The sequence below is a fragment of the Arabidopsis lyrata genome (assembly GCF_000004255.2).
Source record: "Arabidopsis lyrata subsp. lyrata unplaced genomic scaffold ARALYscaffold_1, whole genome shotgun sequence".
Classification (NCBI taxonomy): Eukaryota; Viridiplantae; Streptophyta; class Magnoliopsida; order Brassicales; family Brassicaceae; genus Arabidopsis; species Arabidopsis lyrata.
Genome location: NW_003302555.1, coordinates 25,470,964 through 25,494,554, shown reverse-complemented (window position 1 = coordinate 25,494,554; position 23,591 = coordinate 25,470,964). Strand labels below are relative to the sequence as shown.

The window sequence follows — 23,591 nt, the reverse complement described above, 5'->3', positions numbered from 1 at the left end:
GTATCTACAAACATTATTATAGATTAATAGTTAAATAATTGTGTCTCGTGGGCTGTTGTTGCACTTTTATTACTCGTTTTAGCTTAATTATTAGTAGTATAAACTTATAATATACTCTAAAGTTGCTTATTAGCATTTGTATTGAGATCACCCAACACATCTGGCCTTGTTTGGCGGACCGAAACATTGAAAGAATCTGATTTTATTAATTTTTACGATTTGCTGAAGTAATCACAGTTTATAATTTATTGCATGCATTGCCAGCAAAAATAAAGATTATTACATGCCACGTGGGTAGATCTCCTGATAATCCGTTTTTCTCCTCCGTTCTGTCGTCAAGACATGTGCAAATGTAATTAATAATTCTTTTTAATCATCTGTTTTGAGGCTTTGAGCCTTTGACTATGAATTAATATTTTGGATTTATCAATTTATGGACTCTTGACATAGACACCTGGCGGTTCGCGAAACATATTTTTGGTTTCAAACTTCGTTTAGCGGGGACAAGAAAAATTAGATCATGTTAATGTTGGTATGTTCACTTACGTCTCTTTTTGTCCTATTTAGTTTAGAATCAATCTAGAAAATCCATTGCTCTTTTAATAAGAAAAATACGTGATATGTAACATATGTTTTAGTTTTAACGACTTATTGTATGTAACTTTTCTGATTATGATAAATCAATCGTGTGAGAATGATTTAGTTTAATTGATTAATACAAACATTAATTTCAGGTATGAAATAACCCACAAGAGTTAGATATGTACCTTTTGTGTTGGCATCATATGGATCACTTAAGGTTAATAATTGTGTCTTCAAGTCAAAAAGGAAAAACAAGATAATTTTTTCTTAAATCAAATATTGACTTCAACTCTTAAGGATAAATATAATGTAGTGTAGAAATTCAGTATTTCTCAAAATTCTGATTTCTGAGTGCAAATACTAATGTGATTGAAAATTTTCTTTAAAATTTTCATATTGTAAACCTCTAGATGAAGGGTCTCGAGAGTCACTAGGGTAGGAGATTCGTATGGACGAAAAAATCTTGAAATGGGGTTGTGCAAATTGTTTTTTTTTGGGAGATTCTTTTAGCTAACTTGATTTCTTGCGTGTCGTTTTATGATTGGTCAATCCTCCAGAAAGAAAAATTATCCCCAACCATTAGAAAATTATCAGACAAAAAAACATGGGAGAAGTGAGAATTGCTTTTATTCGATGAAAAGTTAAAATTTCGATCGATACTCTTTTGAGGTTTTTCTTAAAGATAAAAAGTATGGACAACTAAAAGATAAATCAAAATGTATCAAGAAAATCTTTAGTAAACTTTGCTTAATAATATATAGTTTCCAAACTATGTATTAAGTGTCACAAGAATCACATGATGAGAGGATCCGAACACAATTTTGTAACATATCATACAAACCCACATAGCATCAGAAAATGAATAGCCGATCGGTATCTATGCCATGGACCTCTTTGCTTCTGAATAAAGTTGGTCAACTATGCCCTGAAATAAACAAATTAAAAAATTCGTTTACAATCTTAAAATTGGATTAGTATAACAAGTAATATGCATTAGTGAGGACAAGTTCAGGACCATTGTACATTTGCGACAAATCACGTATATTATTCTGGTGATCCCTCGTAATATGTAATTAAGATTCAATTTTTTCGTATTCGTTTGCGTTTATTTACATATTTCTATGTTATAACATAGAAATGTAGACGTAAACGCAGAGAAGTAAAAGGCGGATCGAAAAGAAAAGAAGAAAGTGAGTAGAGAAAGGATCACCTTGTAATGTTGGAGAAGCTGTGGCCTTTTCAGCTTGAATGTTGGAGTAATAAGATCTCTTTCAATGTCAAAAGGGTTTGGTTCTAAATGAATAGCCTTTAACATTTCAAATCCTTTAAGCTACAAATACAAACAAAATAATTATTATTCTCAACGTTAAATATAAATCATTCAATTTGAAAATGTGAGAATCAAAAGTATACGTACTTGATATTGTTTTGCAGTAGAGTTAAGCTCATCCAAGAAGTATTTTTGAGCTTTGAGATTTTGACATAGAGATTCAAAATCATTGGGAGATTGGTTATTGAGTTTAGCCCAATCTTCAATAGCCTTTCTATCAGGTACAACCACACCTACCAAAAACGACTCGAAGCTGTTTCCATAGACCCATATCTGTCACAATTATTGGTAGATAATAGTACAATTATTAGAAAACAATTATTCAATTACTATGATTATAGTATTGAAACATATTTTTAATAATTACATACCTGAGCAATGAGGGGACATCTTGAGTAAGTGTTTTCGAGGTTTTCAACAGCAACATACTCACCTTGAGACAGCTTGAAGATGTTCTTCTTCCTATCTATGATCTTCATTGATCCATCTTCTTGCCATTCTCCAATATCTCCTACACATATTAATAAAAATCAAATTTCAAAGTTATTCAATAGAAGTTTCTTTTATAACTGGCAATCTCAAGTTAAAAATATAGACTAAGTTTTAGAATCTATATATCCGTTACGCCCCAATTCTACCAATTACTATCACTTGATTTTTAATCAAATTATTTGTTACAACTTAAAAAAAAAGTTAATGCAAAGCGGATATCTTCCATTTATGTGATATTCGTGATCCGTTCTGCTTCATTCTAGATCAACATTTTCCCAATTTTTATCTATCCATTTAAACATATTCAAACATATATCCGAATGGCTCCATAAAAATTTATAAAACTGATCATAATTAAGAACTTACAAGACCAATTAAGATCAACAATACCTGTGTGGAACCATCCATCGATTAGGACTTGATCAGTTAGATCTTGTCTTTTATGGTAACCAGAAAACATTGAATTTCCTCTAAGACAAATCTCTCCTCTCGGCACGTCGGCAGAAAAGGCATCATAACCCATCTCCGGTACGGACACTAACCTTGCCTCCACTGTCGGCATTGGCACACCCACTGTCCCCACCATAGAAAATACTCCGGCTAATGTCGTGAAGCTTCCCCCACAACTCTCAGTCAATCCTGTCACATTATTTCATTAGAGTCGGTTAAGCTAGCCCGGCCCGAACCAAGAGATCGGTCTTTTTAATCGAAAATCGGTTTAGGTAGACTTACCATAACCTTGAGAGAGATTAGAGGCAGGAATGATTCTCAAGAACTCCTCTACATGACGAGGTAGAGGCGCTGCACCTGATAACAACATATGAGCTCTTCCTCCTAGTGCCTCTTTAAGCTGTCACAATTTCAATTTCTGAATATATAAGTCTATATAATATTTTTTTGGCTTAAATATATAAGTCTATGTTATATGTTATATCCATCTTATCTTCTATTTGAGAAGTTTAAGAGAATATAAAAACAAACATTTGTTGTAATAATTCATTACAAAATTTAAAAAAATTCTATTTCTACATCATAGATAATACACTAACCTTATCGAACATTAGTCTGTCTAGACGAGGAGAAGCTTCTTCCTGGGAGAATCCTTTTCTCATATTTCCCAATTTGCTGTATTCACAAGATGATTTTTAATGATAATTCCAAGATCCGTTTTTTATTTTATTTGGAGAAACAAAGAAAACTCACTAGTTATAAGCAAAATCGAACAGTTTCTTGCGTAACAAGCCACTAGCTGAGATTTTTTGCATTATACCTACACCCATATAAAATAGAAAAAACAATCAATAAATAGCCAATAAAATGAGAGTAAACTCGAATTTTCGACTTGATCAAAAGTATTACCGGCATATAGTTTGTCGTAAACTCGTGGAACACCGCAAAACACAGTAGGTTTCAGAGCTTGAACGTCATCCATCAGGTACCGAATGTCCTTTCAAAGATTTAAACAAAAAAAAACCATAAAAAAAAAAAAAGATAATGGGCATTTTGTGAAAAATTAATAAAATAAAAGGATTCAAGATTAAAAGAAGAAAATTTTGCTTACGCCACGCCAGTATCCAACAGAGGAGCCTCTAGATAAAAAGTAAATCTCCATGACTTGATCATAGCAATGTGCTAATGGCAAGTACGAGAAGAACACATCGCTCGTGTCACACTACAAAAATTTCCAAATAAATAATTCAATATATAATAGTCAATTATGTAATTATGTAGTATCTGTTAAATTTGAGTAGTACAAAGCTTTGGTCCCATGATGGCATGATGGTCCTGTTCGTTTTGAAATGACTAACGACCAATGACAGCGACAACAACTAAACCATATATGTTTTATAAAATGACTAACGAGCAATGACAGCGACAACAACTAAACCATATATGTTTTATAGTAATTAGCTTAGTAGCAAGTTTCGGGTGGTCAAATCTTGTTTATTTAGGAATCGATGAATTAAAGAACACATTTGAGTGACAAAAATCATAACTCGAAAATATAACTGATAGTCGCCAAAATTTGTCGTCAAAATGTGTTGTTTAACCATCGATTCTAAAATAAACATGATTTGGTCGCTGGTGTTAATCGTTAATCCCTAATGATTATACAACGAAAAACATAATGTATTCTTCGTTTGCCATTAATCACTGCTAACAGCGACAGAAAAATGTAATCAATAGATATAAATTGTAAAAAGAAAATTACCGATCGATCAGTGACTTCAAGCATTTTGTCAATGGATAAAACTTGGACCGAAATTGCTGCGTTGTTTAAGATTACACCTTTGGGTTCTCCAGTCGTCCCACTTGTGTACATTATTGTGCAGATGTCTGTCTTTCGCTTACGGGGTAGGTTTGTCTCATCTGAGTTTCCCTGATAAAAATTTCAGATAATTAATTAAGACCTACGAGAAAAAGAAATTCGAATCTTGATAAAATCCTGATAAGTCCAAATGTTTGCAAATTATAGGAAATTATCTTTATCGTTTAGTTATAAACACTGACCATTAGTGAGAACTCATTCCATGAAAATAAAGAAACACATTGGTTCTTAGCTTCTTCCTTTTGTGTACTCGAGACTTCCCCGAAGCTCACAATAGCTAAAACCAAAAATGGAGGCAAAAGAAATATCTTAGATTCAAAGATTATATTTGTTCGACATATAATCGATTTTTAAAGACCTGTAACTTACTCTTCAAATTTGAAGAACATCCCTTTTGGCACGATAAGATCTGCACAAAAGCTTTCAAGAGTTAATAAAAAAAACAATTAAACAAAAGAAAAACTTTCTTGTTGGAAAAGAAACGTAAAATGCAATTTATGGTATGAGTATGACTAATATCAATTAAAAGATGGACTTACGGATGAAACTGTCTTCTCTTGAACAAATACTAGCGAAACCCCGGCATGATTGATGATGAATTCAACTGCGTTTACGCCTGTTTCATCAACATTTAACCTTGGATTAGGTTTTCATATGTCATGAATATATATATGACGACAAGCCCGATTTCAAGATGAAATGTTGTAGAAAAATTGACCGTATATATCCACGAAGAGTACCTAAAGTATCGTATAGAGGCACGTATGTTATCCCTTGGCTCATGCAGGCCTGCCATATTAACCGCTTAGAGAAACTCTATAATAAAAAGAAAGTTGAACCCAAAATTTTAGATAGTCATAGCAAAAATATTTCGTTTTACCTCCATTGCAATAATCCATTCTGGACAATTAGATCCGTAAATACCACAACAATGTCCCTACTCCACCAAAAAAAAAAAAATATTAAATAATAAGAACATATATTTCTCTATGATTTACTCCACCAAAAAAAAAAAAATTAATAATAAGAACATATATTTCCCTATGATTTTCAAGCATAATGTTGATTGATTGGATGAAAACATTGTATTGTACCGGATCAACGCCACGGCTTCTGATTGCTGATCCAATCCGAATTGCAGCATCGTGGGCTTCCTTATATGTGATCCACGTGTATGGACCGACCTATACATAGACACATTAATTATAAGTATCATATAAATTGAAAATGACAAGAAAGATGTAAAAAAAAAGAGATATGCTTTGAAATTGTTGATTAAAAAAAATGAAATGAAATTAGTTATGTAGTAGATGTACCTTAGAATCAGTCGTTAAGCGTCGGCCCAACATTTGCTCATTCGGATATTTCTTCACAGCCTCACTGAAAAAAGTATTCACCGAGAAGAGTGAGACAAGTCTGTTATATCAAATTAATACATACTATCTTATACTACAAGAATTGTTATAATTAGCTTAAATTAATCAGCATTGAACAAACAACTAATTTTAAAGAATAATAAATGTAAAGGGTCTCAAGATCCATATATACCTAAAGAACTGCCAAGGAGAATCAATATCGGTAGGAAGATCGAGGAGGCCATCTTTAGCGTATTTACATCGATAAACCGGTCCGGCCGATGGATGTTCCGCCGTGGCTGGCCTTCCTTCTTCCACCAACAACACATGATCCACCGCTGAAACCATTTTGTGTGATAAAATGAGGATTAACACTTTAATGAAGAAGAAATTCGGATGGAGGATGAGAAAGATAAGGAGTGAGAGTGTCTCTATTTGAAGATTGGAAAAATAAATAATATTTTGAAGGTTAATAAAAGTCTGTATGAATCGGTGGTGAAAGTTTGGAGATTGTGGTTATGAGTTAGAGGAAGTAGTTGAGCAATAACTTCTTGAGTCTCACAATTGGTGTATATCTGACCGGTTTTTAATTGCGCCTTTATTAGGAGCCTCTCTTTCTTTTGTTTGTTATCTAAATGTTTTAAATATAATTTTTTGTGTCTCTATGTGTTATATGCAAGCAAGTAGATTTAGTGGGTTTGAATATTGTAAAGAACCTTAAAGAGTAAAGAGTAATTACACCAAACGTAGACTATTTAAAAACTGATAATTTGCATGCAATTTGGTTAATGGTTATTTGATTTAACAAAATATAGATTTTGAATTATATAGTTTATAGTTTGATAAGCTTCGTGTCATTTTTTTTTTTGTACTCTTAGACCTCACTAGCTCACAATCACTCTCATAATCAGGATCTTTATCACTTACTAAAATTCAACTTTCGGATGAGAGAAAGAGGCTAACCATTTAATTAGAATCTACTGTGTCACTTACATCAGATCGGCAATTAAATCAAACAAAAAGGTACTCCTATCATTTATCCATATTGATATCAACTTAGCTAGATTTTGGTATTTATTTTCAAACCAAATTACGTATCTACGACTATAATGTCTTTTACGTATATAGCCCTAATAAATAGCCTTTTAAAGTGTCAACTCTACAGATTTTTCTTTAATGAATTTAAATGGACGAGCGAGAATAGGTCTCTCTCTGAGTCTCCGACCTGCTCACTATATTATTATAAGGCCAGTCCATTTAATTTTAATAAATTTTATCATTTAATTTTTATCAAATTTTTCATAAATTTTTTTCAATTAGAACCATAGTCATATATGTAATTTTATAGAATGTGAATGTGTTGATTTTATTAGAGAAGTAATGTACATATATATACTGAGACATGACTCTATGATTAGGGATTTACTAATTACACTTATATCCTTTACTAATATGCTCTATACGCTACCTCAAGATGGAGGGAGTTGACGAACTCCAATCTTGGAACGTGCTGATTGAAAATGTGCTCTTGGAAGCGGCTTCGTGAGAGCATCTGCGAGCTGGTCTTTGGTGGATACATGAGTGACACGCAAAGCTTCGGATTGAATCATGTTGCGAACAAAGTGGTAATCGAGAGCTATGTGCTTCATACGCGAATGAAAGACGGGATTGGCGCAGAGGTAGGTGGCGCCAATGTTATCGCAGAATATAACCGGTCTCGTTGGCAAGCGAATGTGTAACTCTGTTAATAGTGAACAAAGCCAGCGGACCTCTGATGCAGCGTTTGCTACGGCACGATACTCTGATTCTGTTGAGGAGCGGGATACACCACGTTGCTTTTTAGAGGACCACGAAATCGGATTACTGCCAAGGTAAAGAACATATGCATTCGTGGAGACGTAGTCATCGGAGTCTCCAGCCCAATCTGCATCTGAGAAGGCATGTAAACTTAGAGGAGATGAAGTGTGGAAGAAAGTACCATGAGTAGTGGTGCCGGCAAGATAGCGAAGTACTCTTTTGGCAGCTTGCCAATGTTCCGACGTCGGCTGATGCATGAACTGTGACAATCGGTTAACCGCGTACGCTATGTCGGGCCGAGTGAAGGACAAATATTGCAAGCTTCCCACAATAGACCGATATGTGGATGGATCATCAAGCTTGGTGCCGCAATGAATTATTAGTTTCGGCGATGTTGGTAATGGTGTTGCAACCGGCTTAGCATCGAGCATATTGTGTTTTGCTAGAAGATCTATAATGTACTTCCGTTGCATGAGATGCAGTCCCTGTTTCGTTCTTGTAGCTTCAATGCCTAGAAAATAATGAAGGTCGGTTGGGTCTTTGATGGAAAACCGGTCCGCAAGAGAAGTGAGTACCGCTTCTACCGATTTTGGGTTGCTCCCTGTGACAATAATGTCATCAACATAGATAAGAAGATAGACCAAAGTAGTGCCATGACTGTAAATAAACAGTGACGCATCGGCAAGAGAGTTGGCAAAGCCAATGTTAATTAGGTGTTGCTTTAATTCTATGTACCAGGCTCTCGGAGCTTGTTTCAAGCCGTAAATAGCTTTTCGAAGTCTGCAAACGTGAGAGGGACGATCTCGGTCTATAAAACCCGGGGGCTGCGCCATGTAAACTTCTTCGGTAAGTGTTCCTTGTAAGAATGCGTTATTAACGTCGAGTTGCTTTAGTGGCCAATTTTTCTTCACCGCAACATCAAGAACAACTCTAATAGTGGTCGATTTAATTGTAAGGAGTAATATAGATGAGGGATCTAAGTGTAATTATTTAAGAGTTAAAACCTATTGTACAGACTATATATATGTTGTAATCATTCTCTAATCAATGATAAGCTCTCTTAAGTAATATGGTATCAGAGCAGTAATATCCTAAAGACCTAAATTTTTTTTCACGAGCCGTCATCTTCCTCCTCTGTCTTCTTCTTCTTCTTCTTCTTCCTTTTCTTTCGATCTCTCTTCTACATGGCCTTGCCTAACTCATCTGTCATCGTTGATACCACCGATGGAACCTCACTCCATAACATCAACATGACAAACGTGAAACAGCTCACTGCGACGAACTTCTTGATGTGGAAACGTCAGGTTCACGCCTTGCTCGACGGCTACGACTTAGCCGGCTATCTTGACGGCTCTATTGCCGCACCCATAGCCACCATCACTACCGCCGGCATTGTCTCTGCAAATCCGGCATACAAACTCTGGAAAAGACAAGATAAACTGATCTACTCCGGTCTCCTTGGTGCCATCTCCATCTCCGTTCAGTCTCTCTTGTCAAAGGCAACGACCACCGCTGATATTTGGACCATTCTCAATGATACCTACGCCAATCCAAGCAGAGGACATATCAAAGTGTTACGTGAACAACTAAAACACTGGAAAAAGGGCACACGATCGATTGAAGAGTACTTTCAAGGCTGCACAACTCGGTTTGATCAATTAGCCGAGCTTGAGAGTGATATTCCTCATGAAGATCAGATCGATTACATCATTGCTGGACTTCCTGAAGATTACAAACCAGTTATCGATCAAATTGAAGGACGTGAGACTCCACCATCATTGACGGTGATTCACGAGAAACTCATCAACCAAGAGCTGAAACTTCAAACGCTGGCCATCGCTACCTCACCGGGCTGAAAGTTTCCGCATAGTCTACGCCATATTGTTGATTGAATCCTTTGGCTACTAACCGCGCTTTGTGTTTGTCAATGGCACCATTTGGGAGATATTTGAGCTTAAACACCCACTTACAGGCGACGAGATGTTGATTTGTGTTTGGAACTAAATCCCAAGTGTGGTTTCTCTGCTGAGCATCAAATTCATCGGACATTGCAAAGCGCCATTTTTCATCTTTGAGAGCTTGCGTGACGGTGGTGGGTTCCATGGATTTATTTTTGGATAAGGCAACGGTGAGGCTGGTTTTGAGCTTTGGTTTGGTAATGTTATTTTTGGACCTGGTTCTCATTTGGTGTTGGTTTTGTGGCGGATGAGGTGGTGATTGAGCATCGGCAGTGACTCGGGTTTGTTTTTGTGACTTGGAAGTGGTGGTCGAAGTGTCAACCGGTCTTGGTTCCGTAGAAGAAGAGGGATGTGGTTCTGGATTTGGGTTTGGCAGTGGGCCTTTTAATGGTGACTTTGACTGGGCCTCAGGTTCAGGCCCATTTTCTTGTGGAGCAGTGGGCTCAGAATTAAGAGAGGAAGAAGATGATGATAAGGTTTGAGAAACACGTACCTGAGGTGGAGAGCTCGTGGGACTGTTGTTCTGTGGAGGTGACAACGGTGGAATGGAATTTGCAGGCAGCGTCGCCGGTAATGTGGGCAGCGAAGGTGGCGGATGAAGGACTGAGCACGGAGGACCAGAATTTGCTGGGAGTGAAGATGAGGACGTCAAGCTCTGTTGATAGAGCTGATTTGGATTTGAGAAGGGGAAGATGGTTTCGTCAAAAACAACATGACGGGAAGTATAAATTTTGTTGTTCTCCACATCAAGACAAAGGTAGGCTGTTTGGGTGAGTGAGTAGCCAAGGAAAACACATCTTTTGGACCTTTCTTCTAGTTTGTTACGAGTATAGGGTCGGAGCCAAGGGAAACAGAGGCAGCCAAACACGCGAAGACGTTCATAATTTGGTTTCGAACCAAAAAGCTTTTGAAACGGAGATTTGAGAGACAAGATCGGTGTTGGCATTCTGTTTATAAGGTAAACGGCCGTCGAGAAAGCATAGGGCCAGAACTCTCGGGGAATGGAAGCTTGAGTGAGTAACGTGAGACCCGTCTCGACAATGTGACGATGCTTGCGTTCGGATAGACCGTTGTGTTCAGGCGTATGTGGTGGTGACTTCAAGTGAGATATCCCATGAGTGACCAAAAATTCCTTTAATGCGATGAATTCTCCTCCGTTGTCAGAGTAGAGAGTTCGTATCTTGGCTTGAAAGCGGTTTTTGACAAGGGTTTTAAACGCAGCAAATGTGGATTTGACTTGTGATTTTTGTTGTAAGGGATAGAGCCAAGTGTAGCGAGTGTAATGGTCTACATGCACTAGATAGTATTTGTAGTTATCATGAGATATTATTGGGGAAGTCCAAACATCTGTGAAAATATATTCAAGAGGTGAGAAAGAGGTAATGGAGGAGTTTGCAAAAGGAAGTTTATGACTTTTATTAATGCAGCAATCAGAACATGAAAGTTTATTGGTGGAAGCAACCGAAACTGGAAGAGAAAACTTGGAAATTAAAGTGTTTAAAATAGAAGATGAAGGATGGCCTAAGCGCGAATGCCAAAATGAGAGAGTGGTCTTGGGACTAGGACTTGTGAACAGAGCCGTAGCCTTCGGATTAGTCACCGGCCACTCGTAGAGTTCATCTTTAGTTCTCCCTTGGAGCAATAGGGTCCCCGTGCTCAAGTCCTTCATCTGAAAAGACGCGGAAAAGAATTCCACCGATACTTGATTAGTATTACATAACCGATATACCGAAATTAAATTTTTCCGTATATTGGGAACATATAACACTTTATGCAAATCCAAGTCACGAGATTGAGAGGGTAAGGAAGTGGAACCAGTTTTTGTAATCTTAAGACTTGTACCATCGGCAATCATCACATGTTCACCTCCATTGTAGGGCTGGTGTAAAGAGAGAGCGTTCAAGTCTGATGTGATATGATGCGTAGCTCCACTGTCTAGGAGCCACGGATTCGCTGGGTACGGTCCACCAACGGATAGATTGGCGCGAGGCTGCCATGGTGTGAATGGCGAAGGAGCGGAGGAGATCATGGTGGGCTGCATTGCTTGAAGCTGAGGACAACGACGCGCGCTATGTCCCTGAACATTGCAGATTTGACATTTTCCCAAGTAAGGCTTGAACGTACGCTGACCAGATTTGTTGTACGTTGATGGCGGCCAATTAGTGTTGTTGCTACTGCTGCCTTGGTAGCGAGTTTTGTTTTGATTGGAGTTGCGATTTGGATTGAAGTTGCGTTGCTGTGCTGCATTGGCCGTGACCGGAAATGGAGACGCAGGTACAACGGCGGAGAGAAGCTTCGACTCTTGATTGAGGAGCCTTTCATGGATCTTTGTGATGGTAGGCGGATTGTCTTTGCCTTCGATCTGATCAATGACGGTCTTGTAGTCGTCAGGAAGGCCGTTGAGAATGTTCTCCACTTGTTCTTCATGATCCATAGGTTTCCCTAGGATGGCGAGTTGGATCGACGGCATCAATTTTGGGCCTTGTCGATGATTGGACCATCTTTGAGTCGGATCGGGTTGAACATGTGTGGATCGGTCTCTGATACCATATAGAATGTGAATGTGTTGATTTTATTAGAGAAGTAATGTACATATATATACTGAGACATGACTCTATGATTAGGGATTTACTAATTACACTTATATCCTTTACTAATATGCTCTATAAATTTCACCAAATGAAAATAAAAATAAACTATTTGTCTAAGACCTATTATATTCTGAAATTTCTTATTCTGTTTAGTGTTTAGCATATAGCAACATGCATACAATCTACTAGCTATATGAATCTAGTAATGGAATAAACGACTAGAGTTATTCGATTCACATTTATCTTCTATCAAATTTGTAGTCCATTTTCTTTTGTTTGAAAAGAAAGGAAAAACGTTAAACAAAAAAAAAAGAAAATTTACATTGTTGAGGACATTATGTAATAATAGCTATGGAAATTATACATTTTAAGAGAAAAGTAAATTGTACAATATTCAACTTCTTATTCCTTGGAAGCCCTCTCGTGAAACTCCAAATATATAGCATAGTAATATATAGGGTAAGGATAAGGAATTACAATGAAATCTTTTTCTCTTTTCAAAGCCATGCCCGAGAAGGGTAAGGAGAAGGTAAACGCTCTCTCTTCTCTTTTTTATGTGCTCCTCTTTGAAACCTTTAGCACTTAATAACAAAAATTGTTACTACTAATAGTCACAAAAGTTGTATAAAAAATAATGAAAAGATTATATGATGAGAATAAAACAGGTAACATGGATGAAATTGAAGACGGCGCCTCTTAATTCCGAAAAGAATCTCTCAAAAGTCAAGAATGCTCTTTGCAGCTTACCTCGTATGTTTTTTTTTTTGTTAAACTCACTCTCTCTTTTATTTAGTATTTTTTTGGTTTTTCATTGAATACTTTGTTTTTAAAAATTCATTAATTTGTATGTTTTTGTTTCTTTGATTGCTTTGGGAAAATAATAGAAGTAAGAGACCAAAAGTTCGATGAAGAAAACAACACAGTGACAATCAAAGTGGTTTGTTGCAGTCCTGAGAAAGTCATGGACAAACTCTGTTCCAAAGGACGTGGAGCTATTAAGCTCATCGAAACCATCGATCCGCCCAAACCTGCGGCCCAAAAGCCCAAAGAACCTGAGAAGCCCAAAGAAGCTGAAAAACCTAAAGAAGCAGAGAAGCCCAAACCAGCACCAGCTCAAGCCGATCCAAGTTCTCAACGCGTGATACATGGGTATAATCCAGCGTCGATGATGGGCCAGCCGGTGCCTTGGTCTGATGGGCCTAACTACGGATGGTCCCGACCCAATGGATATGATGAAAGGCCAATTTTTGATAGCTATGGAAGTTGGCGACCACCACCATTGCAATATGGATATGGTAGCAGATCACATTACCAAGAAGAATCGCCGTGCTCCATCATGTGAAGTTGTGAACGTTACCATTACATTATCTCTCTTTTAGAAAATTTATTCAGTTTTTCTATTCTACAAAATTAGTTTACTTTTCTTAGCTTTGAACAATTTCTAATTAAAAACACACTTTGGTAGTGACTATAACTATAATCTTTTTCTCATGATTAAGACTTATATATATCCGGGTCCAACATGCTATATATATACATTTATAAACGATGCTTGTCTAATTATATCTCATCTAACATTTTTATTTAATTAGCACTTAAATTATATATCGAAGTTCAAAAAATCGGTTTAAGCAAAAATTGAACTTTCAATATATCTGTAAATCAAAATTTATCGGTTTAAACCGTTTACTCGCCGACAAAAGGCTTCGTGTATCATCAATTAATATAAAAGGCTTTGTTAACGGCCCATATCAAAACTCGGCCTACATCTAAAAATCTTATATTGTGGAAAAAGGAGACGGCAAATCAATCGAGGGTTAGGGTTTTAGAATCTTTAAAGAATCAATCTCACAGCAGAGAGGAAGAAGAAGAAGATCGCAGCCATGTTTCCAGGAATGTTCATGCGAAAGCCAGACAAAGCCGTGGCTCTGAAGCAGCTACGGACCCATGTGGCTCTTTTTGGCGGCTGGGTTGTCATTGTCCGTGCTGTTCCCTACGTCCTCTCCTATTTCTCCGATTCCAAAGATGAGCTCAAGATCGACTTCTAAGGCTCTTCGAATTTTCAGGTCTGTTAATTCGATTCTGTCAATTTTGTCTTCCTTGGGTTATGATTTAGCTTTGCTGATTCTGATGGAATTAGTTCTGTTTGAGACTTAATACTCTTAGGATCGAGTTATGGTACTTGCTTGAGTTTGATCACAAGTATAGAAACTGGAATTTTTTGGTCTTTTTGATGTTTGCTTCTTTTGGGTCATCATTCTCTTTCTCTGTGCTTTATTAAATTTTTAAGGCTTGTTCATTAGAGTATGCTTGTTCATGATATGCTTCAGCTTATGCCCTTATGGCTCACTTATTGATATGTGTATGCGGAAGCATGATATACCCATGTGTCCCATGGAGATTTAAGGATTGTTGACTATTGATTTGACTATGCTTAGGAAAAGCTGATTTTGTGTTAATCTTCAGTATTATGAACATGTTAGAACAAGATTGTGAAAGCTTTGTTAAAAAAACTTTAAGCCAATTTAATAATGTGTGTATTTTACACTTAGATCCCTCGTTTCTCTGCCATACTAAGATCTCTCTGGTCTGTTCTTAACTAAGTTTCAAGGCTTGTTCATGAGAATGAGTTCACAATCATAAAAGCATTATAATTTTCAGCTTATGCTTTAGGCTTACTTATTGATATGATAATCTATATCGGTGTATGAAGTTATCTTAGATAGCGATGTATCCCATGGAGATTTAGGGATTGTTGAGTATTCACTATGCTTAGGCAAAGCTTGTTTGCTCCTTTTGTGTTGGCGTGAGAGAGACTCTTCTTAAAGGAACCTTGATGTTAATCTTCAATATTATGAACATGTTGGAACAAGAATGTGTGTAGTTTTGAATGTGTTTTGAAATGTTTGTCAAATACTCAAAGTCATATAAATAATGTGTGATCTCTACGTTTTTGATTCCCCAGTTCTCAGCCATATCGAGATTGTTTGCTAAGCCGCTATCTTCTTTCATCTCCTGCAGGGTTGAAGCGGTGAGATAGATGCAACATGAAGCAATGGAAGATATTGTGTTTGTTTTTGCAATCTTCTTACTCTATGACCTGAGATAACGAAATCATGAGACATATAGTTTATATAATGGTGTACTTTTGGCATTTGTTTTTGGTTTTTGTTCTTCTCACCAACGTTCTCCTCCAATTTCCAGCAAATTACATTCGGCTAATGCAGATCAAATTCTGCTCAATATTCTTTTGAATTTGCAAAGCTTACTTCTCAGATCCGTTTTGGTCTTTTTGGAGCGTTTTAATCGTCACAATTTTTAATGAATTTAGTAAATTCGGTGCTTTCTAAGGTGTTGTCTTGAAATTTTCTAAAAAAAAAGCAATCGACTTTATTTGTATAAGAGAAAACTAGATGTAAAAAATGCAATAAAATAAGAAAAAGGGGAGAGAATAGGAAGTGGAGAAGGAAGGAATACAAGTGTTTTGCAAAACAGTTTTCTCCGACAATTGCTCTGCTTTGTCTGATGAATACAGACCACAACTCTTTCAACATGAACAGTCTTCTCTTTTCCACCATTCGTAACACTCACAAACAACGTGCGAACCAGAAACACTCTCAACTTGTCTTTCTTTTATTCCTCCCTTCTTCCTCTTCTTCTTCTTCGTCATGATCATGATCGTGATCTTTTTGTCCACACTAGAAAACGAAAACCCCTATGATTTAATCGAAAATTACACAACATTTTCCAGACCCATGTCAAAAGTTTCCATCTTTATCGAGTTTTAGATCCAACAACTAACTGACGTGCCACACAAGAAAAGCTAGTGATGGTGGAGGTTCCTGGCTCTGTAGGCACAACTGCAAGCCTTTCCTTAAGGTTAGGGCAAACGGTATTAGCATTTGGCTCTCTTCTCTTCATGACCATCGGTGTTCGCTTCTACCAATTCACTGCTTTCTGGTACATAACTCCTAATTCCGGATTCTATATTCTCTAATCAACCCTAATAATCTTATCTACAAATCTGCAGCTACTTGGTGACGATCATGTCTTTAGCTATACCATGGAATCTGACGTTAGCAATGGTAGATATCTACTGTGTTATTCTCCAGCAACCGTTTCAAAAGCCACGGATCCTTCTCGCTGTCTCTATTGGTGATTGGGTAACGCAATTCTATATCTAACGCTTACTTAGAAAGGAAAAAAAAAAAACCGAGTTTTCAATCCGAATTCACCATTTTTTGGTTTCGCAGGTGGTGTCTGTTCTAGTGTTGGCTTCAGCTTCATCCGCAGCTAGTGTTGTTGATATTCTGCGATCAAACGAATCCTCTTGTCCTCCAACAATCTGCAACAGATATCAGTTTGCAGCAACATTAGCTTTCTTGACTTGGTTCTTGTCTCTCTCTTCTTCCCTCTTCAATCTCTGGTTACTTCCTTCTCTGATCTAAAACAAAACATAGATAGATACGTAGCAAACACAAAATTATCTCTGAAAACTCAAATCCTTGTAACTTAATAGATATCTAACAAAAAGAAAGATTCATATAATTGAAAGCGAAAAATTGATGTTACAATTTGTTGACTTGGCCAAATCACATTTGAGGAGTTCTATGTTGGTACTGATCTTTAGTTTGCCACCATTTTTAGAGCCAAAGATGCATTTTCACTCATTGTTCCATACCCAAAATAACAACTCATCACTATCTCACACTTCTGCTTAAAGTGCAATACACTGATGATTTGCCAAAATAACATAAGAAGACAGAGTTTCTTAACAGGAGGTGTTTATTCATCAACTTTCACCAGAGAATCTATCCCCATCATATAACTCATAATCATCTCAGGAAATCAAAATATCACAGACATGATCCAAAAGCATAAACTTCGATGCAATATGATCATCGTAACAACTCCTAGCTTGTCTCACAGACATGTTTTCGCTTCTCTATGCAACGTTTCTCTTAACAAAACTGCAGTAAGAAGAAAAAGGGATGATAAGTATATCGATTCCATAATCATAAAGTGTTATAACATTCAAGTATCTAAATAACAAGATGCATATTGTCACACAGCAAAACTTATAATCTTGCGCCTCATTAAAACCCGTAAAATGTCACTTTATATCAATGTCAATCACCTTAAGAAGTAGATGATGGAGGAATCTGAGACTGAGCAGAAGAGTCAGCAATGGAGGCAGAGGAAGCAGAAGAAGAAGCAACAGCAGCAGCAGCCGCCTCCGGAGAATAGATTCGAGCTTTTTTGATGATTTCAGCAACAACCCAATGCTTATTCTTGCTCAATGGCCTTGATGGATCTAACTTCACCTAACAAATTAACCAAATTTTCAAATTTCTTAAGCCTCAAGTTCAATCACAAAGCCAATTTTCAAGTGGATGAGATCAAACATTTCAATAGCTGAAATAGATTTAAAAGACGCAATGAAACGAAATTAGAGTGATAAGGAAGAAGGAAATGCGAGAGAATTTACTCGATCGCCGATGTTGCAGGCGTCTTTGTCGTCGTGAGCCATGAATTTGGAAGTGCGCTTGACGTAGCGATTGTAGAGTTTGTTGTGGAAGAGTCTATCGACGGCGACGACTACCGATTTCTGCATCTTGTTCGATACCACTGTGCCTATTACTGGCTTCATTTTTTTTTTCCGATCAAGTAAGTCTTCACAAAGGAACTACTGAAATTTGGACGGACACGAGAAGATCACCGGAAAATGTGAATAAAATCTTCGCCTGAGAATCGGAGAGGGTGGAAGAGAAGAAGAGTGAAATGTTTCGTTGTCTAGGGTTTTTCGCTGGCTCTTTCGATTTTGTAAAGATGGGCTTTTTAAGAATCTCACACAAAGCCCAACTTAACTAACTAATTGACGTAAATGCCCTCGGTTATAAAACCTTCAAACTTGGTTTTTTTTTTTTTTTTTCCCAAACTCCAAGTTTTTAGCTTTTTTTTTAATATATGTAAAATTATATTCAACCCAAAAATCCGTGTTACATCAAGTGCATCCCTTAAGTGAAAGTAGTTTAGAGAAATATCGAGAAGTTAAGCTATAATATTATGGTCTTAACTCTTAAACCAAGCTAGATATGTAGGCCTTCTTCGAGCTTAGAAACGCACAAAGCTTTGAGAGTAGATAGTCCATTACCAACAATATAATATAGCTTTCTAGAAGATCAAGCCTCGCACGTGTGGATTGTGCAAGTTGGAAGATACGTGTGTGGTGATGAGGTGGAGAAGGACTAACGGTGACGGAAGCTGTTGTTGACACTGTTTATCTTCTTTAGTATAAAGAGCAATTGTTAGGCTCACACTTTTATATATGAAAATCTGATTCTTTGTTGTAGCTTCTTCTAGAAGTCTTTGGACTCTTCCTCATCGTTTTGCTGGATCTCTCTTTGAGACTCTTGCAGATGAGAAGTGGTGTTGCGTTACTTGCGAACGTTGTATCCATTTACCCTTCATAAATTCAGAAGTTCATTTTAATCTTCCTCATCGGTTTCCCGTTATCACTAGTATTAGAGCCATTCGGTGCTCGGAAAAAATGGTGGTGGAGTTGAGATCTCGTGTGTTGCAGAACGATCCAGAGGTAGTGAATGCTTCGGAGTTAGATCGTGTTACGGAGGAGACGATCGGCTCGCGGTTGGACCAGATTATCAATCGAACTCAAGCTCTCGAGGCATCATTAGCTGATCAAAATAAGAAAATCGATCGTAACATTGCCGATATGTTAGATATGATTAAGGTGATGAAATCAAACCAGACTTCTTCTAGTGGAAAAAACGGAGTGGATAGAAACTATTCGGCAGTATCGATTTCAGTGACTCGAGAAACTGTGTATCCATCATCGAATTCCTCACCTGGTACTCGTTTATCGAAACTGGATTTTCATAAACAGATCAACGGAACGAGGGAGATACCCTTAAGTGGTTATTGGACAGGCCGTGTGCAAATAATTAGGGTTTAGATTGAATTTTGCTTTTGATATCGATTCTTTGTATCAAAAATTGAATTTGGGTTGGGTTCGGGTTTGCTTTGAATTATTTCGGTTCGGGTTCAGATATCAAAATATCCAAAAACCAGTGTTTTCACGCCCAACCCGAACCGTCCGGTTAACCCACGACCCGGACACTTTTCCGGTTTGGGTTTAATGCTAATATCCGCCATTTTAAGAACCGAAAAAACCCACAAAAACTCGCCATTAACCCGCGACCCAGTAAACCGGTTGAACCGACTGGGTATGGGTTTTAAAAATATCATTTGATTTTGGAATAAAATATAGAGTTTTAGACTCTATTCAGACTCTATTCAGTCATTTTTAGAATTTAGACTCATTTGTTGTTTTAAAATTTTTAATGAAACTTCACAGTGCCGTCTAAGAAGAATGAATGGAATGGTGAGAGAAATAACCGAGATTAACTTTTTTGAATTTGCGATGTTTTATTAGTTTAAAAATTTTGTTTGAATCACTTTATTATTATTGTTAGACTTCATATTTTGTAATATATTAAGAATATTTTTATTTTTATATTTATAAAAACTAAATCATCTCTATAAATATTAAATATATTAAATAAAATTTTGATCAATTAACCCGTGATCGAACCCGGTTGACCCAGTGACCCAGAAGGTAGTCCGGTTCACTATCTGGGTCGGGTTTAAAAACACTGCCAAAAACTCTAAAAATTTGTAATTTTTTGGTTAGATTTTTAAAATTATAACTATGTTTTAATATATATTTTGATTTTTTTAGGAATTTTTTTTATTTTGATCTTAAAATAATTTAAATTTTTTTAGATTTATAATGGCATGATTTAAAATTTTAAACCTCTTTTTGAAACCCTAATTGAAACCTCTTTTTGCTGCGTAACCTCGGTAATTCTCGTAACACCTAGAATCTCCTTCCGTTTTGAGGATTCAACCCGCACCTTTTAAGTTCTTTGTATTCTTCGGCTGGAGATAGAGAATTCAAAGTCGGCGATAGAGAATTACCAGCGCGACTCCGGTTATTCAAAGTCGGCGATAGAGAATTACCAGCGCGACTCCGGTTTGAGATGGAGGCGGACAGGTACACTTGAACTCCGGTTTCCCGAATTTTCGATTCATTTGTTCAAATGTTTGATTCGCGAGATCATGAGTAACGAGACTGTTAGGTTAGGATTCATGGACAAGCTATTTGACACTGATTATCGTTCTTCCTTCTCAGTCCCATGGGTTTATTTTGGTCTCTGGTTCGACTTTGATTTTTAGCTTTTTTTGTTAAATTTGGTGTCTGTGAAGAATCATTCTTTATCATGTCCTCTTTATATCTTAATCATGAAGTTTGACTCAACGGATTTGATGTTTGGTGACTATGTTTTGATGTTTATCTCTGTTTGATGTGTATGTTTTGATTTTTAACTTTTTTTTTTGTTAAATTTGGTGTCTACGAAGAATCATTCTTTATCATGTCCTCTTTATATCTTAATCATGAAGTTTGGCTCAACGGATTTGATGTTTGGTAACTATGTTTTGATGTTTATCTCTGTTTGATGTGTATGTTTTGATGGCTACTAGGTTCTGATTTTGTTTTGGTTCTGATAGAGAGTTTTGGTTTTGGTTCTGTGATTGAAAGTGATATTCTAGGATTTTGATTTTTGGTTTGAATTTTGATTTGAATTTTGATTTTGATTTTGATTTTTGATTTTTCTTTCCCCAATAAATTCGTGTTGGTTTGAATTTTGTTTTTGAATTTTGATATTTTAGATCGGTTCCAGTTGCTAAACCGAAACTCTTCTTCCCTCCAACCTCTTTCAATAAGACATGTAAAATCAGTTCAATGTCTTCTCCCGACAAGACTGTTCCATACTTATGGAGTAAACTTTCTGATTGGGAAATTAGCTGGTTTTTGAAACACCCTCAGTTTAAACACATTTTCGATAGGCCTAGGGAGAGGTTTCATAAATGCAAGGGAATGTGGAGTTTAGTTCTCCGTACTGTTAATATGAAGAAGAAGCAGAACGAGTTATGGTTTGTTGTTAATGGTGTCCCTATTCGATACTCGATTAGGGAACACGCGTTAATTACCGGACTAGATTGCAGAAAGCTTCCAGATAATTATGAGGAAGAATTAGAGAAAAAATTTGGTGGTGATGGATTTATTAACAAGTACTTTAAAGAGGGAGATAAGATATCTCTCGAAGCTGTGTTTGAAAAACTACAGTCGATGGAGGAAGTAGAAGGTGATGATGATAGATTGAAAATGGCAGTATTATACTTCCTGGGATCCGTGATCAATCCAAAGAAGAAAAAGAGTGCAAAGATAGACTCTTTCTTGGTAAATATTGTCAGTGATTTGGAATTATGTAAGAGTTTTCCGTGGGGAACCTTCACGTTCATTCATTGTATAGACAATATTCGTCGATGGATAAAAATGTTCAAGAGTAAACCGAAATCTTCATGGACTATTCCCGGCTTCACTATTGCAATTGAGGTACCATTTTTTCTCTTTTTTCTTCTCTGTTGTTATTATTTCATTCTTGTTCTTATTTCCAACTTTGTGCAGATTTTAGCTTTTGAGTGTATTCAACCACTCAAAAGCAAATTTCGAGAAAACGTAGACCACAGAGACAATGGATGTCCACGTATGTGTCGGTCGAAATTCAAACACACAGGTGACACGGGATATTCACTGGACGCGATATACGAAGCAATTGGAACTACGAAGGTATGAAAACTCAGTGTTTTATGAATCACGATTTTGGTATGCTACTTTGTTTGTGTTTCTTTAGTTTATTCTTGATACCTGCTAGATAGGTGTTTCATTCAAATGACTTTAGCTGATCGGTTATTATCCTATTTTGTTTGTATTTTTATACAGGAGATTCTGAGTTTTTTGGTCCCTAATCCGGAGGAGCAACATCTTTTAGCTAACATCTTTATTGACGAGGAAGATACTGACTCGGTGGCTGACTCTTGGAACGACCTTCTAACGCAGCAAAACAAGGTGCTATTTTGGAATGATCTTTATGAGGAAGATCAGTCGAACAGAGAAATTGTAGAATCAACCAAGACAACCAAGAGAACAAACAACCCCAGAGGCAAGAAAAGAAAAGGAAGTGATAAAGAGCTAAGAGATTTGCGGTTACAAGTTGGTGGCTTAAAAAAACGGATGGTGGCTGTAGAAGCATTGTGTCCTAATGGAGCAAGGGCTACTGGTGCGAAAAATAATGATGACATGAATCAAGAAGAGCACAGGGAGCACGAAGAAGAAGATGCCCTGCACATGACTCAAGTAGCGACCCTGAATGATCCCAGTGAGCACGAAGAAGAAGATGTTGATAATGGTAATTATGTCGAGTTCGAGGAGTCACAGCCTCAATCTTCTCCTTTTCAGACTGAAGAGATCGCAAAGCTTAAGGAGTCCAAGAAGAAGGCAGAGAAGCCACTACCTCCATCTCAAGTGGTAAATGAGCCTTTCAAGTGCAACTTGATCAACCATAATGGAAATAATGATGTTGTTGCAATAGGATGTTGCTATCCAAGCCGTGGATTTCTCCACAATGTACCCGTGAAGCCTGATGAAGTTGTTGTGACAGTGTCTGAGGTCAAGATAGACATACGTCTTTGGGCACCAGTAGATGACATTGCGATGCTAAGAAATGCAATTAGCCAATTCATTGTCTGGCAAAAAAAAATGGTAGTACATTATGAGGAGGAGAAATCAGAGGATCAAATTGAGAGGAATTCTAACACAGAACAGCAAATGGACGAGAACGGACGGAAACTAACGGGAACGGACGAGGAAGAAGAGCGGGTACAGACGGGTTCTGGTGGAAATGGATCAGAAGATGTGCCGGTTGAGAAAAAGCTACGTGTCTATGTTAGAAAACGAGTTGTTTTCAAGCCGACCGCACCCAGGAAACGAAATCCACCCAGGACAGGAAATCCAGAGAAATCCATATATGGACGCCAATATGTGAAAACCAATAGATTAACGCCGTCCGCATATAAGTAAATGGACCACGAAGAAGCCAGGTGAAAGAATGTTGGTGGCAGAACTCAGAACTCTTGTCTCTAGTAAAGTAAACACTTGGTATGAAGTAAATGGACCACGAAGAAGCCAGGTGAAAGAATGTTGGTGGCAGAACTCAGAACTCTGTCTCTAGTAAA

At 37.1% G+C, this 23,591-nt stretch overlaps 7 protein-coding genes across 9 annotated transcripts in view; 4 read left to right on the top strand and 3 right to left on the bottom strand.

Moving 5' to 3' along the window:
* Nucleotides 1–1,289: 1,289 nt before the first annotated feature.
* On the bottom strand, nt 1,290–6,672 carry LOC9330243 (long chain acyl-CoA synthetase 2). Its single transcript, XM_021013549.1, has 19 exons — nt 6,282–6,672; nt 6,050–6,113; nt 5,828–5,917; nt 5,614–5,670; nt 5,474–5,522; nt 5,273–5,349; nt 5,103–5,142; nt 4,916–5,010; nt 4,617–4,784; nt 3,966–4,076; nt 3,764–3,851; nt 3,608–3,674; nt 3,454–3,529; nt 3,137–3,254; nt 2,795–3,043; nt 2,284–2,423; nt 2,000–2,185; nt 1,793–1,912; nt 1,290–1,507 (listed from the first exon to the last, which is right to left on the bottom strand). Exons 1-19 carry the CDS (start codon nt 6,434–6,436, stop codon nt 1,460–1,462), a joined length of 1,998 nt encoding a protein of 665 aa, XP_020869208.1. The 5' UTR covers nt 6,437–6,672; the 3' UTR covers nt 1,290–1,459.
* Nucleotides 6,673–12,835: 6,163 nt separating this feature from the next.
* LOC9330242 lies at nt 12,836–13,944 on the top strand. Its single transcript, XM_002894135.2, has 2 exons — nt 12,836–13,184; nt 13,319–13,944. The coding sequence occupies exons 1-2, from the start codon at nt 13,082–13,084 to the stop codon at nt 13,774–13,776; spliced, it is 561 nt and encodes a 186-aa protein (XP_002894181.2). The 5' UTR covers nt 12,836–13,081; the 3' UTR covers nt 13,777–13,944.
* Nucleotides 13,945–14,246: 302 nt separating this feature from the next.
* LOC9330241 (mitochondrial import receptor subunit TOM6 homolog) lies at nt 14,247–15,677 on the top strand. The gene is made up of 2 exons (XM_002894134.2): nt 14,247–14,500; nt 15,456–15,677. The coding sequence occupies exon 1, from the start codon at nt 14,318–14,320 to the stop codon at nt 14,480–14,482; it is 165 nt and encodes a 54-aa protein (XP_002894180.1). The 5' UTR covers nt 14,247–14,317; the 3' UTR covers nt 14,483–14,500; nt 15,456–15,677.
* Nucleotides 15,678–15,779: 102 nt separating this feature from the next.
* On the top strand, nt 15,780–17,008 carry LOC9327566 (CASP-like protein 5C3). Of its 2 annotated transcripts, none has more exons than XM_002894133.2 (3): nt 15,780–16,394; nt 16,465–16,597; nt 16,688–17,008. In XM_002894133.2, the coding sequence occupies exons 1-3, from the start codon at nt 16,264–16,266 to the stop codon at nt 16,880–16,882; spliced, it is 459 nt and encodes a 152-aa protein (XP_002894179.1). In that variant the 5' UTR covers nt 15,780–16,263; the 3' UTR covers nt 16,883–17,008. The 2 variants fall into 2 exon arrangements, with proteins under 2 accessions (XP_002894179.1, XP_020867825.1); XM_021012166.1 differs by having other exon boundaries at nt 15,864–16,313.
* Nucleotides 17,009–17,090: 82 nt separating this feature from the next.
* On the bottom strand, nt 17,091–18,265 carry LOC110224817 (30S ribosomal protein S17). Its single transcript, XM_021012167.1, has 3 exons — nt 17,923–18,265; nt 17,572–17,758; nt 17,091–17,404 (listed from the first exon to the last, which is right to left on the bottom strand). The coding sequence occupies exons 1-2, from the start codon at nt 18,082–18,084 to the stop codon at nt 17,573–17,575; spliced, it is 348 nt and encodes a 115-aa protein (XP_020867826.1). The 5' UTR covers nt 18,085–18,265; the 3' UTR covers nt 17,091–17,404; nt 17,572.
* A 127-nt stretch (nt 18,266–18,392) lies between these two features.
* LOC9327565 (30S ribosomal protein S17) overlaps nt 18,393–23,591 on the bottom strand; it is a 10,289-nt gene continuing 5,090 nt past the window's right edge. Inside the window, exon 3 of the mRNA XM_021012168.1 lies at nt 18,393–19,129. The gene's annotated coding sequence lies outside the window, so the exon portion shown is untranslated. The remainder of the gene's footprint in view (nt 19,130–23,591) is intronic.
* LOC110224816 (uncharacterized protein At3g43530-like) lies at nt 20,255–23,584 on the top strand. Of its 2 annotated transcripts, XM_021012165.1 has the most exons (3): nt 20,255–21,912; nt 21,985–22,146; nt 22,300–23,584. In XM_021012165.1, exons 1-3 carry the CDS (start codon nt 21,259–21,261, stop codon nt 23,434–23,436), a joined length of 1,953 nt encoding a protein of 650 aa, XP_020867824.1. In that variant the 5' UTR covers nt 20,255–21,258; the 3' UTR covers nt 23,437–23,584. The 2 variants fall into 2 exon arrangements, with proteins under 2 accessions (XP_020867824.1, XP_020867822.1); XM_021012163.1 differs by having other exon boundaries at nt 20,255–22,146.

Excerpts from the sequence above, each read along its gene's own strand:
- LOC9330243 (XM_021013549.1), bottom strand. The coding sequence starts at position 6,436 with ATGGTTTCAGCGGTGGATCATGTGTTGTTGGTGGAAGAAGGAAGGCCA. Across the intron at positions 5,143-5,272 it reads AAGAGAAGACAGTTTCATCC|ATCTTATCGTGCCAAAAGGG; the intron begins GTAAGTCCATCT and ends GCTTTTGTGCAG. Across the intron at positions 4,077-4,616 it reads TTGAAGTCACTGATCGATCG|TGTGACACGAGCGATGTGTT; the intron begins GTAATTTTCTTT and ends AAATTTTTGTAG.
- LOC110224817 (XM_021012167.1), bottom strand. The coding sequence starts at position 18,084 with ATGAAGCCAGTAATAGGCACAGTGGTATCGAACAAGATGCAGAAATCG. Across the intron at positions 17,759-17,922 it reads CCTGCAACATCGGCGATCGA|GTGAAGTTAGATCCATCAAG; the intron begins GTAAATTCTCTC and ends TTAATTTGTTAG.
- LOC9330242 (XM_002894135.2), top strand. The coding sequence starts at position 13,082 with ATGATGAGAATAAAACAGGTAACATGGATGAAATTGAAGACGGCGCCT. Across the intron at positions 13,185-13,318 it reads TGCTCTTTGCAGCTTACCTC|AAGTAAGAGACCAAAAGTTC; the intron begins GTATGTTTTTTT and ends GGAAAATAATAG.
- LOC9327566 (XM_002894133.2), top strand. The coding sequence starts at position 16,264 with ATGGTGGAGGTTCCTGGCTCTGTAGGCACAACTGCAAGCCTTTCCTTA. Across the intron at positions 16,395-16,464 it reads TACCAATTCACTGCTTTCTG|CTACTTGGTGACGATCATGT; the intron begins GTACATAACTCC and ends ACAAATCTGCAG. Across the intron at positions 16,598-16,687 it reads CTGTCTCTATTGGTGATTGG|GTGGTGTCTGTTCTAGTGTT; the intron begins GTAACGCAATTC and ends TTGGTTTCGCAG.
- LOC9330241 (XM_002894134.2), top strand. The coding sequence starts at position 14,318 with ATGTTTCCAGGAATGTTCATGCGAAAGCCAGACAAAGCCGTGGCTCTG.
- LOC110224816 (XM_021012163.1), top strand. The coding sequence starts at position 21,259 with ATGTCTTCTCCCGACAAGACTGTTCCATACTTATGGAGTAAACTTTCT. Across the intron at positions 22,147-22,299 it reads AAGCAATTGGAACTACGAAG|GAGATTCTGAGTTTTTTGGT; the intron begins GTATGAAAACTC and ends ATTTTTATACAG.